General features: G+C 35.9%; 1 protein-coding gene across 6 annotated transcripts in view; it reads left to right on the top strand.

Moving 5' to 3' along the window:
- The window catches only part of RMDN1 (regulator of microtubule dynamics 1), a 42,010-nt gene extending 32,541 nt beyond the window's left edge, over positions 1–9,469 (top strand). For 2 of the 6 annotated variants that reach the window (XM_025393680.1, XM_025393678.1), the window contains exons 6-10: positions 1,140–1,195; positions 2,463–2,550; positions 4,159–4,189; positions 6,868–7,001; positions 7,460–8,656. In XM_025393680.1, coding sequence (XP_025249465.1) covers positions 1,140–1,195; positions 2,463–2,550; positions 4,159–4,189; positions 6,868–7,001; positions 7,460–7,510 — 360 coding nt within the window. In that variant the 3' untranslated portion in view covers positions 7,511–8,656. Of the gene's footprint in view, positions 1–1,139; positions 1,196–2,462; positions 2,712–4,158; positions 4,190–6,867; positions 7,002–7,459 lie in introns of those variants that run through there. The other 4 variants (XM_025393684.1, XM_025393682.1, XM_025393681.1 and 1 more) reach the window with 4 other exon arrangements.
- The last annotated feature ends 3,829 nt before the right edge of the window (positions 9,470–13,298 follow it).

Genomic DNA, 13,298 nt, shown 5'->3' with positions numbered 1-13,298 from the left:
TATCATTCTTAGGAAATGGAAAAAATACTTACTTACACAGTTTTTTGAAGGGCTTAATTTTTAGTGGAATTCCAATTGGGAAAGGTTGCTTAGAGTATAAGTTGCATATAAACATGTTAAAATATTTTTATTTTTTACCACAACCTTATGAGTTAAGTGAGTATATGACTTTTCTATAAAAGAGAAAAAACTCAGTCGTGGTAACAATGTAGATGTTGCAGCCAGTTCAGGGTCATTAAGCTGTGACTTGAATCCTGTCAGTCTGGCTTCAGAGACCATGCTCTTAACCATTACAAATATTTGAAAATGTGTACCTCACACATTACTAAACTGAAAGCAAAAATGCGGGTTTATAGAAAAGCATAAACTAGGAAATCTTAATTTTTTCAAAAACAGTCCTTTTATTATGATCAACATTAATCTGTAAGATTTCTTTAGTGGTTTTCAACAAAATAATGGATAAAAGGAGGAACAGTTTCTTTAAAGGTATTCTGTAGTTTATGCTTCACACTAATTCACATAGTAAATAGAAATTAGGGAGATTCAACATTTTACATTGCACATAATTATTCTATAAACTGTTTATTTTTCCTTTGGTAAGTACAGATGGGGAAGTTGAACAAAATCTGCATACAAGAAGAGACTTTCTAAAAATAGAAAAGACTTTCTAAAATCTACATAGAAGAGACTTTCTAAAACTAGATTTTTTCTAAAAAACTACAATGCACTTTTAGTTCTTCTTTAGGAAATAATGACTTTTATTCAGTATTCATCTACAGTTTGCCAAGAAAGTACTTCCTTATTCATTTTTCCTTTAATCTGGAAGAAACATTAAGAGCTATAGATTATTAATTTGCAAAATCAATTCATTTATGTATTTCATGTTTTTTCTCATCTTGATAGACACTATAAATGTCTGAACCTTACAAAATAGTAACCTTAGTACAAGTCATTAATAGTGTTTTGAAGTGAATTTAATCAAAGAATCAGGATTATTAATTATTAATATTATAATGGGAGAATTGAAACACACAATTTTTTTTTTTTTTACAAAAATCATGGCTTCTTCAGCAAACACAGTAAAGCACCTATTGGTGTTTAGTAAATAAATACAATTTGTTTTTCTCATTTCTTGTTAGAAAGCAATTGAACTGAACCCTAAAGATGCGACTTCAATTCACCTTATGGGTATTTGGTGAGAAAATTTATTTCAATATTTCAGTAGTATTTAGTGTGATATTATTTTGTAGTATGTATAAATATCTTTTGCATATATAAAAGATATTAAATATTTTAAAATATTATCTGACAGAGTTTAGAGGGCTAAATCCATTAACTAGCACTCGTATATGTATTGTTAGAACATACTAAATTTGATTATGACCCTGTTAAACATTGTTATTCTGGTCATTTAGAAACATGTACAGACTGAAAAGACTGTTCTTACTTACCATGCTAAATGAAATTAGATTAATGTAACTATAGTAAAACAGTAGAATGCCCCAAGAGGGTCTTTGTATCTTCAAAGTGTGTCAGATATAGTCTGGATTAATCTGAGGAATGATATAATCTGATTTTCAGTATCTGTCCATTTTTATGTGATCTTATGTCCACTGTAGATTATTATTGTGCTGGTATGAGGCTTTATCAAAGTGTTCTGTACTTGATGGTTTAACAGTCTGTTTTGAGATCGATGGGCCACTCTTTTGAGTATGGTCTGCAGAGCTAAATATTTACTGCCATCTAAGAAGGGTACCAGTGTAAACTGTCCTGTGTCAAACTCTTTAAAAAGAGAAATACATTCTTTAGGATAAAGGACATATTAAGCTAACACTCACTCACTGAGGATTAATGATAATTGAGGAGCAGTCACTAAGTCAGATGCTAGTAAGCAAACCCAAATGAAATAGCAGTTTCTGCCTTAAGGACTTCAGATCCTAGTCAAAGATCCAACACTTTCTTTCCTACTTATTTCTGAAAGTTGTAAAGATCTTTGGAGGTTAATCATTTGCTTTGCCCCTTTAAAAATGGATTTAAGTTGTCGGTTGCTGTTATTTATACATTTGATGTTTAGCTTTGTCATTTTTCCTGAGTAAGGTTTAACTTCTCTGAGTTTTTCTTCTATAAAAAAATAGGGGAAATTATCCTATCTCATATATAATTGTTACAAAGAATAAGTGAGAGAATAATCAGCCCGGTACCTGGCACAATGCATTCAATGGTAGATGTATATTATATTACTGTTATTAGTATGACTGCTTACTATTTATATTTAATCACAAAATACACATCCCAGCTAACGGATCACTATGTCAATCTCTGGTTTACCTGATAATCATGTAAAGCACAAGTTGTTTAAACATACAGTACAAGATTCCTTTTATAGTATTAAGATGCTTCGTTATCTTTAAGCGAAAAGAAGGTACAATTTGAATGTATAAAATTGTATTATTTCCTTGTAGGTGCTATACATTTGCTGAAATGCCTTGGTATCAAAGAAGAATTGCTGAAATGCTGTTTGCAACTCCTCCGAGTTCCACCTATGAGAAGGTAGTATGATGTCCTTTGTTAAGTTAGTACCGATTTATTAACCACAGCGCCATTCCACAGTGTTCACACATGTGGAGCTCTGATTCAGTGAGGGACTTGAGCAATTTCTAATGATCCAATTCAACTATGTTATCACAAGGCTTAAAACTTATTATTCATGACTGGTGAGCGGTTTTCTTTTTCCCCGTTAGGTGAGTGGCTGGTAATTCTGGAATACTGTCATTTAAAATGGCTCGTGGCTAAAATCTACCTTCATTTTCTGTTTGAAATCTAAACCATATTGAAGTCACAAAAATAGAACAAGAAATACAGCAACTGTTACCCAGCATGTTTTAGCTGTATTATACACAATAATAGAAAAGTAAAGCACATGCTTGAGTTGATAAAGGAAGAACACTCAGTATAACTCTGATTTTAAAAAGCATATGAAAGGTTCATATTCTGTCGTATTTTCAAGGCCTTTGTTTTTCTTGTTAAAAATAAAATTTGAGAGGAATTTCTGGTTAAACTTTGGGTTTACTTATCACAAGCTTTTCAGAGTAAGAAAACAGGCAATTGAGAAAGCTGTACTTATATTACTTACATTGTAACAAGGAACTTTTCTTTCTTCTGGGAAGCTATAGTGTAGAAATTGATGTAGAAAAATACTTAGTTGTATTCTTTACACACAGTTGAGAAATATTAAAATAATGCACTTTGGTGGCATTATTTTATAATACATTATTTTATAATGGCATTGTTAAAATAATGCCCATTTGCTGGGCACAGTGGCTCATGCCTGTAATTCCAGCACTTTGGGAGGCTGAGGTTGGTGGATCAGTTGAGCCCAGGAGTTTGAGACCAGCCTGGGCAATGTGGCAAAACCTCTGGAAAACAATACAAAAATTAGCCAGGTGTGGTGGCCTGTGCCTGTAGTCCCAGCTACTCAGCTAAGCTGAGGGAGAAAGATCTTGAGCCTTGGAGGCCAAGACTGCAGTAAACAGTGATCATGCCATAGCATTCCAGCCTGGGCAACAGAGTGAGACCCTATCTTAAAAAAAAAAATCATTTTAAGGACAAAAAATATAGTCAGCTCTACTTTATCAAATTAGTTATGTTTCTAAGACATCAAATGTCATTAGAGAATGCATTACAAAAACAGTAGCTTAAGTAGGACAAAAAGTGTTTCAGACCCACAATAACATTGTATGTAGGAATTTCAATAATAATGGACTCTTAAAAATTCACTAGTACAACCTGAATCAATTCAGCTTTTGATTATATTTCATTTTTACTAGAAATCACTAGTTATTATTTAAGAGAACTGTCAAAATAGCTGAGTTACACATGATAATGTTCTTTCCTTTCTGCACATTATGTTAGTTTGGTACAAGTTCTAAACAGCAACCAAGTTATTACCAGAAGTAGTCCATATATTGTCATCTTAATGATGATTTAAGTGTTACGTTCAGTTTGGGTGTTAACTCTCACTGTTGAAGAAGTGACCATTATTTTAAGATGATTTACTTCCTTACTTTAATATAGGAATAGGTCTTTGAGACAATGCTTTTTAAATATTGTCTGTTTTAATCTTTTTTATTATGTTTGGGCTCTTTGTGTTTTTGACAGGCCTTAGGCTACTTTCACAGGGCAGAACAAGGTAAGGTATTTTTGATTACACATATTAATACAGTAAAATTGTATGAATGCTGTATATATATATACTATAATAGCAATTTCTAAAGCAAAGTTATTTATTCTGCTAGGCTTATTTTTGTGCTAGATATTGTAAAACAATTTTTAAAGTCTTTATTCAGTAAAGATCACCTGAATGAGAAATAGGCTGCTACTGAACTTGAGCTACAGTTCTGGAATGTCCATCATTTGATGTAATTCAGCCTTCCTTTTTGAGAGGAGTCTCTGACATGGTAATTGTCTTATTCAAGACTGCACATATTGGCCAGATGTGGTGGCTCACACTTGTAATCCCAGCACTTTGGGAAGCCAAGGCAGGAGGATCACTTGAACCCAAGAGTTTGAGACCAGCCTGGGCAACATAGTGACACCTCATCTCTACCAAAAAATAAAAATAAAAATTAGCCAGGTGTGGCAGCACACACCTGTAGTCCCAGCTACTCAGGAGGCTGAGGCAGGAAGGTCACTTGAGCCCAGGGGTTCCAGGCTACAATGAGCTGTGATTGCACCACTGCACTACAGCCTGGGCCACAGAGTGACACCTGTCTGGGGGGAAAAATATATATATATATATATATATGTATCTCATTAGAGGCATTTAAATGGGAATTCTGCTATCCAGCCAGGTTAGTCTCTTGCAGATATTGTGATAAAGAGTTTCAGGTCATGTTTGTTTTGAAAAGTGACTAGTCCTATGAAACTGTCACCAGGCCATCCTAAATTTATCCTTTTTAATATTCATACACTAAGTGGGGGAGATAAGAGACATAAGCATATGTTACCAAATAGACCATAAAAACCATTGAAATATATTCTATAAAACTTAATCAGGAGAAAATTAAGAAGATCCCATGTTTATTAAATTTGAGATCCCACACATAATAGACTTGTTCATTTCATGATAATAGTTTTCTACAGAATTTTTTTTTTTTTTTTTTTTTTTTTTTGAGGCGGAGTCTCGCTCTGTCGCCCAGGCTGGAGTGCAGTGGCCAGATCTCAGCTCACTGCAAGCTCCGCCTCCTGGGTTTACGCCATTCTCCTGCCTCAGCCTCCCGAGTAGCTGGGACTACAAGCGCCCGCCACCTCGCCCGGCTAGTTTTTTGTATTTTTAGTAGAGACGGGGTTTCACCGTGTTAGCCAGGATGGTCTTGATCTCCTGACCTCGTGATCCGCCCGTCTCGGCCTCCCAAAGTGCTGGGATTACAGGCTTGAGCCACCGCGCCCGGCGGTTTTCTACAGAATTTTATCTGAATGTTTTATCTCTGTAATTTATCAATTCTGACTTACATTATTACCTTCTACTAATACCCTTTCATGATCATACTGTTTCACATACCATAAATATGAATCTAGGAATGACTTTTTTTTTAAAAGAGATTTAAAAGTTAATTACAAAGTAAAAATATAGGACTTAGAGACTTAAGGGTTGGGTGTGTTGAGAAAAACATGGTCCTTCCCTCATGGAGCTAAAATAAATCTGTGGTAACTTCAATCATTCTTCAGTGACCTTACCTTATTTCTTTCTGGTCCATATTCAGTTCAGAAGCTCCTCCGATGCCCTTAGTATCTTTTGTTTCTCCAGTGACACTTATCACTCAATACTATAACACTCACATGTCTAAGATTGTACATTCAGAGAAGACGGGGACTTTGTCTTTTCTGGCTCACAATTGCACACTCATTACTTGGCACAATGCTTGGCAAATTTGTTCAATGACCGAGTAAATAGATGAATGATTGGATGAATGAATTTAAGAATATATTTAACCACAGGACAACTTAAGTATATCAACATGGCATCACACAAATCTGCCCAAATAAAAGAAGTAAAACAATTTTGGCTAAGGAGCACGTGGAATTAATCATTAATTGTATACAGGAAAAAGTATGCTTTGAATACAGAGGATCTCAGATTGTTAGGAAACTTTGTGGAGAATGAAGTTGGTGAGATAATTCTATGCTTTCATTCATAGGCTATTTATGCTTTTCTCTCAGCCAAGAATGTTCTCCACTTTTTTTTTTTTGGTTTCTCATACTATTTCAAAGTTTGTATATCTAGCAAAGCATCCCCTTCATTTTTATATTACATTTAGTTGTATTCATGTTTCTTTCTCCTTTTTGTTATAAAGTTGAAAAAAGCAGAGCTTTTGTTTCATCCTCTATGCTTAAGTATAGCTGACATCCAGTAAATGTTGATCAAATATATATATGTCATCATCATTATTTCATTCACGTATTCAGCAGATGTACACTGAATGTATGTTGTTTCACACACTGTTGTAGGCACTTGGGGTACCATAGGGAACTAAAGAGATTAAAAAGAGTATCACTGTCCTCAAATAGCGTACATTCTATCAGGAGCTTCAGCTTCTCATTTATAAAATGGAGATACCCACTTGCAAAGTTGTGAAAATCAGAAATGTGTATAATACAGTGCCTAGCACATTTGTAGATGTTCATTAAATGGTAATTATTATTTTACAAATATTTGTTTGAGATATAAACAGTTGAACAAAAGAGAATTTCCATTAGTCTAATCACTTATTGACCAAATTTATTGAAATTTAGACCTCAAAATCAAACTTTTAAAAATAAAAGCAACACTATTTCATCTGAGATCATTTTTTTCCTTCCTATGTGCAGTGGATCCAAACTTCTACAGCAAAAACTTACTTCTTTTAGGAAAGACATACTTGAAACTACACAACAAAAAGCTTGCTGCTTTCTGGCTAATGAAAGCCAAGGACTATCCAGCACACACAGAGGAGGATAAACAGGTAAAACATCTCCCATAAAGTAAGGCAGAAATGTTTTGAGGCACTATTAAATGGTGAAATAAGAACTGTAAAAGCATAATTTTCTAAATGCATAACATTGTTGAAAACAGGTCTGTTCATTTCAAGCGTAAATTCATTGACATTTATATTTCTATATAGGAAATGTTTAGTTACTGTCACCCAATAGATGTTAGGGGTTGCCTGCTACAATGCAGAATTATTCCTGTTTTGACACACATGGCAGATGGAGTTAAGATTTCTAAAACATAAAAGTCAAGGGATGTGTACTAAAGTGGAAGAGCTAAGAGTCTCATCGGGTCACTGTCAAGAAATTTTATTGTTATAATGTCCTAACTGGTGTTTGGAAACTCTTAGAAACCCCACTTTATAAACTTAAATTTCACAAGTTAGTCTCTTAGCTCTCCTGTTTACTTATAACATATATTTTTCCATTTTAGATACAGACAGAAGCTGCTCAGTTGCTTACAAGTTTCAGTGAGAAGAACTGAGAACTTTTCAGAGATGATGTATGAAACAGCTAATAAACATTGCCTTTTCATTTAATTATAAAAATATATGAACTATAACTGTTCTACGGCTTTTAAAATGTTGTGACCATTTAACAGTGTAAATATAAAAAATTCTAGGCTTCTTCACAAATAATAAAGTAAAATAAATAATTGCCATAAGAGTGGTAGAAATAAATCTCCATGGCTCAGGCAAAGATTATTTTGCATCCTGGATACCAGCAATGCAAAATGGTATGAGATTTCTAAGGATTGATCACATTGGGATGGGAGATCAAGCAAAGAAAGCTTTGTAGAGGAGGGGAAATGGATCTGTAGGGGATATAAAGGGGGATGGATTTTCAAGTTGGATTGATTCTAAGTTGAGATCTTTGCAGAGAAGGTGTGGTGAAAGAGGTTAGGATTTTGTGGTTTCCTGACATAAAGTAGTTAAATGATGTATCTTGGAGCTAACCTGTATAAGGAAGGAATTAAGTCAGGAGACGACTAAAAATTGAGTGGTTTCCTTTTTTATTTTTATTTTTTTGAGACAGAGTCTCACTCGGTCATCCAGGCTGGCGTGCAGTGGCACAATCTTGGCGCACTGCAGCCTCCGCCTCCCCGGTTCAAGTGATTCTCCTGCCTTAACCTCCTGAGTGGCTGGGATTACAGGGTTCTACCACCACACCCGGCTTTTATATTTTTGGTAGAGATGGGGTTTTGCCAGGTTGGCTAGGCTGGTCTCAAACTCCTGGCCCCAAGTGATCTGCCCACCTCGGCCTCCCAAAGTGCGGGGATTACAGGTGTGAGCCACCACGCCTGGCCGGTTTCCTCTAAATGTGGTGTATAGTCTCATGGTAGACTGAATTTATCAGACACAAAGCTCTATTCCCTAATGGAATGGAAGGAACACAAAACTTAAGAGTGAAATGGAATACTAAGATGTTTTTAAATAGGCAGGACTATGCTACTCACTTGAGGCTGGAGTGCCACCACTGCAAAATCTTTTTAAGTTTTGTAAAAAGGAGTATCATCTTGAATCCACTTGGATAAAGAGAGACTGTGTGTAGGTGGATTTTTCCCAAAGGATTTGGAAATTGTAACGTTACAATGAACTGTATGGATATGCTTATCATGTACATTTTCAAACAAAAAGGAAGACCGAAAGTAGTGATCTTTGTACACCCATCTCAGATTCAACGATTCTGCTATATAGGTTGTGTATCTCTTATCTGAAATACTTGTGACTAGAAGCAGCATTTTGGATTTGGGAATTTTTTCAAATTTTGGAATATCTCCATACACACAATAAGACATCTTGGAGATGGGATCCAAGTCTAAACACAAAATTCACTTGTTTCATATATACCTTATGCACATAGCCTGAAGGTAACTTTATATAATTTTTTAAAATAATTTTGTGCATTGAGACAAAGTTTGCATACATTGAACCATCAGAAAGCAACGGTGTCATCTCAGCCACTCATGTGATCAATTTGTGGTTTGATGTCACCATCATTCCTGACTGAATTTATATGCTACCAATAAGCAGTTACTATACTTATTCCTGCATAACTACTTAACAGTAAAAAAAAAAAAAATGACATAATTCGCATAGGAACAAAGATGGCAAAAAAAAAAAAAAAAAAAAAGACATACCATTGATGCAGTGAAAAAATAATGTGGTCAGGGTAGCTAGGCAACAGTAGCATCACCAGAAACCTGTATCAGCTGTTTAACGGCAGCAACAAACAATGGCAGGCTTTCAGTCTCCCGCTTATGATGCTGTATTTTAAAAGGTTATTGTATACTGTATTTTATTTTTGTAGGTGAGGAGAAACAGAAGCAGTTGAAGGGCCAGAAGTGGGTCTTTCTAGGGATGTGGTGGTATTCTGCTGGATGGCTTTTTAAAATGGGTTTTTTCCTGTAGGGAAACCGAATAAACTGTGTTGTGCACCTGCATTTTGACTGTGACCTGTTACATGAGGTCAGATGTGGAATTTTCTACTTGTATCATCATTTTGGCACTCAGAAAGCTTTGAATTATGGAGCACGAATTTCATGTTTCAGATTTTTGGATTCAGGGATGTTCAAACTGTATTTATATGTATGTCTGTGTGTGTACACATACATTTCTAAACCTTTTGAAATTAATTGCAAGCATCATAATAGTTCACCCCTAAATGTGTCAGCATGCATTTTCTCAGAATAAAGACATCTTCCTGAACAAACACAAAACCATTATCACAACTGGAAAAGTTAACAATGCTCTAACATCATCTAATATCTACCCATATTCAAATTTTCTCAAACGTCCCCAAGATGTCTCATGCTTCTTAAAATCAGGATCCAAATTGCATTTGATTTGTTGCTTATCTTTCAATCTAGAACAGTTCCCCATTTTTTTCTTCTTGCAACATTGACTTTTTGAATAGGCCAGTCCATTTGTCATAGATTCTGTCACATTCCAGATTGGCCTAATTGACCACACCTTGAGAACCGCTGTTCCAGCTTTTTTCCAGGACTCAAATTAGTTCTATTAGATCTTTGCCTGACTTTCATATTTATCACTTACTGATTTTTCTTTTAGCCTTTTTGTTTCATTTTCTTGGCTCTTTTCATTTATATCTTCCATATCCCTTATTTTACTTTTGGTTGTATCTCTTCTTCCTTAGATACTTTATAATTGCCTTCATGTCTGATATATTTGTCTTTTTCTCTGAATGTTTTTCCTGATTTTAGCCAGTCATTCACATCTGCATTTTGTTTGTCCAGTTCTGAGTTTTTAAGTTGCATTTTGGATTTTTTAAATATCTAATAATTTAATTCCTATTAGCATATTGTGTTAAAGTTTACTTTTTTCTCATTTTCAGTTTTCTCTTTAGTGATTTTATTTTTTTCCCTAGGGATGTAATTTTATGTTGAGTTACCAGCAATACTAAGTCATCAAATGGGAGGAAAGGGTCTGGGTTAGTTCAAGAATACTTTCTGCTAAGTTGTTTTTTGTGAGATCAGGTATCATTCAGTAATAAAGCTTTTTATGGAGTGAGGTTTTACCTCCTGATTCCTTATTAGAACTTTAAAAAATATTTTTACTTTCAAATAATTATAGATTCACATACTAAAAAAAAAAAAAAAAAGGTCCTGTGTACCCGTCTCTCAGCCTGTCCCAGTGCTAACATCTCATATAACCTAAAGTACAATAGCAAAGCCCAGAAACTGACATTGGTACAGACCACAGACCTTATTTAGATTTTACCACTTTTAAATGCTCTTGTGTGTATAGTTGTATGCAGTTCTATCACATGTAGATTTTTGGTAACTGCCACCATAATCAAGATACAGACCTGTTCCATCATCGCAAAGATCCCTAGTGCTGTCCCTTTATAGTCACGCCCATCCACCTCCTCTCCCCCAACCATCCCTAGCTCTGACAAGCACTAATCTGTTCTTCATAATTTTATTTCAACAGTGTTATACAAATGGAATCATACAGTGAGATCCTGTGACACTCTTTTTTTCACTCAGCATAATTCCCTTGAGACCTAAGTTCTATCAATAGTTTGTTCCTTTTTAGAGTTGATTAGTATTTAATTGTATGGGCATACCATATCAATCATATGCTGAGGGGCATTTAGGTTATTCCTGATTTGGGGCTGTTACAAATCTGCTATGAGCATTATATGCCGGTTTTTATGTCTACATAAATTCTCTCTCTCTGGGATACATGTCCAGGAGTGTGGCTACTGGGTCCTTATCTTCATTTTTCCCCTTTACTCTCTGAGGGTTAGGTTTCTTCTGCAAGACATGGTGCCTTCCCAAGATTCTAATTCTGTGCACTAAGTCGCTTCCACTTGACTTCCCAGGAGCCTGATTCCCCACGTCACATTGGTTCTTGATGTTTCCCCACTAAGGATGAGACCCACTACTGAGAAGGAACCCCAGGAATCCCTTACTCCTTCCCCTGCAGCCCCCACCTGATTCTGTTCTTGTGTGGATTCCAGAGCTGACTGCTGGATTGAGATGCTTATTTCCCCATATACATGTATATAGAAGTTGGTAGTACTCTGTCTTCTAAGCGAATTACATACACAGGCTATCTCTCTCCTTTATAGATGTTTCCTTCATTCCTTTTGAGGATGTGAGTAGAATACTGATTTTGGAAAGTGGCCATGATCCTATAAGAATGTAAAAGTCCTCAATTTCTTGATGGCCAAGTTATCTCAACTGAGTTTTTAATCACGGGCTGTGTACTACTTGTGGATGTTGTAAAAATGTCTTCTCTCATACTCACTTTCCTCATCTATAAAAAAAGCACCATTAAAGACAACCCCCACCAATTTCATGGAATTGTAAGGATTAAAAGAATAATTTATGTAAAGGATTTGCCATGAATACCAATAAATACAACTACTATTACCTCTGATTTTGTTCTTGATTGAGAATTGAGGAGAGAAATTTTGGAATTTAGGAGATATCACTTTTGGACTTAGATCAAATCCCCAGTTGACCTAAAGCTTGGCTTTTAAGGCCAACTACGTGTTACAGGACAACTTTTATTTGCGTATTTCAACAAAGGAAGATTTTTACTTCTGCATCATCCACCAATCTTCTTAGGTTCAACCAAACATTCAGACTTAACAAGTCTACAACAGGCTATATTTGGCACCAATTTACTCAGAAGGCTCTAGGACAGGAACCACAGCTCACCGGCAGGACAATTTTGAACCTCCTTTTCAGAAGACAATATTCTAACAGCAATGCAACGGTATCTCCCCAGGTGACAGCTCAGGGTCCTCCTTAAAGGACATGCAGTTACAAGACTTTTCCACTCAAGTATGCCCAAAGCTGTGGCTTTCTATCATGTATCTGGAGATTTCCCAGTCCAGATGCAACTTACCAGTCCTAGGGGTCATACTTACCGGAAGCAAAGTTGCCTGGCAATACATCCTATTTAGTTGTCAGGGTAGGAAGAGGTAGGTAGTTAACAGAAATCATCAGGGGGAAAGGTTTTGTTAACCTTTTCATTTTCAACTACTTGGGAAGTATGGGGGTGAGGGGGGGAACCCCAAACACTGGTAAGCTGCTTTCCCTGGAAGACAAATAGCTAAACTGATCTAATAGACACAATTGTATTGGGTCTGTGATCTATTCCCTGGACTATTTACTGGTGGTGGGGGCGGGTGAGTCACCAAAATGAAGTAGCAGTATAAACCTGTCTCTGAGCCTCCCTTTTGTCTGCTTCCTCATGAACTGCACAGAGAGTCTTGCACTCCCTAATTTCGTTCTGGTTGGTCCAGCTGGGAAGGGAAGAAGGGGAGAAGGTGAGTGAGGGACCATATTTCTACAATTTTTCCGACTGCTACTGGGTAGATAAGACAGCTCTGCCTGTAGGTCTTGGATATCTATAACTGGGTGTGAAAAGTGGAAGACCCTGATGAATTCTCCAAAACAAAGCTGGTTTGGTCTCTTGTAGGGTTCTGTGTAGCCTCACCTGGTGCATCGTAATTTCTTACTTGAGGAGGGAGACCAGCACCCTGAAAACGCACTGGAAAGCCACCTTCTTTAGTCAAATCTGCTAAATCATACCTCCAATGAATGATATTCAATAACTTCTGTCATAGCAAAATTTATACAGCAGTGGTACCATTTGTAATTCTAATACTTAACTCTTATGGTATAATTAAGGCAGTCCTTTTTGAAGACCAGTTACCCTCTATCACATAACCTGTCACATACATTAGAATTTTTTAAAAATTCTTTAGGCTTGAAAATAAAGAGTGTTCATAAT

The sequence above is a fragment of the Theropithecus gelada genome, chromosome 8 (genome assembly GCF_003255815.1).
Source record: "Theropithecus gelada isolate Dixy chromosome 8, Tgel_1.0, whole genome shotgun sequence".
Classification (NCBI taxonomy): Eukaryota; Metazoa; Chordata; class Mammalia; order Primates; family Cercopithecidae; genus Theropithecus; species Theropithecus gelada.
This window is presented reverse-complemented; position numbering and strand designations above follow the sequence as displayed.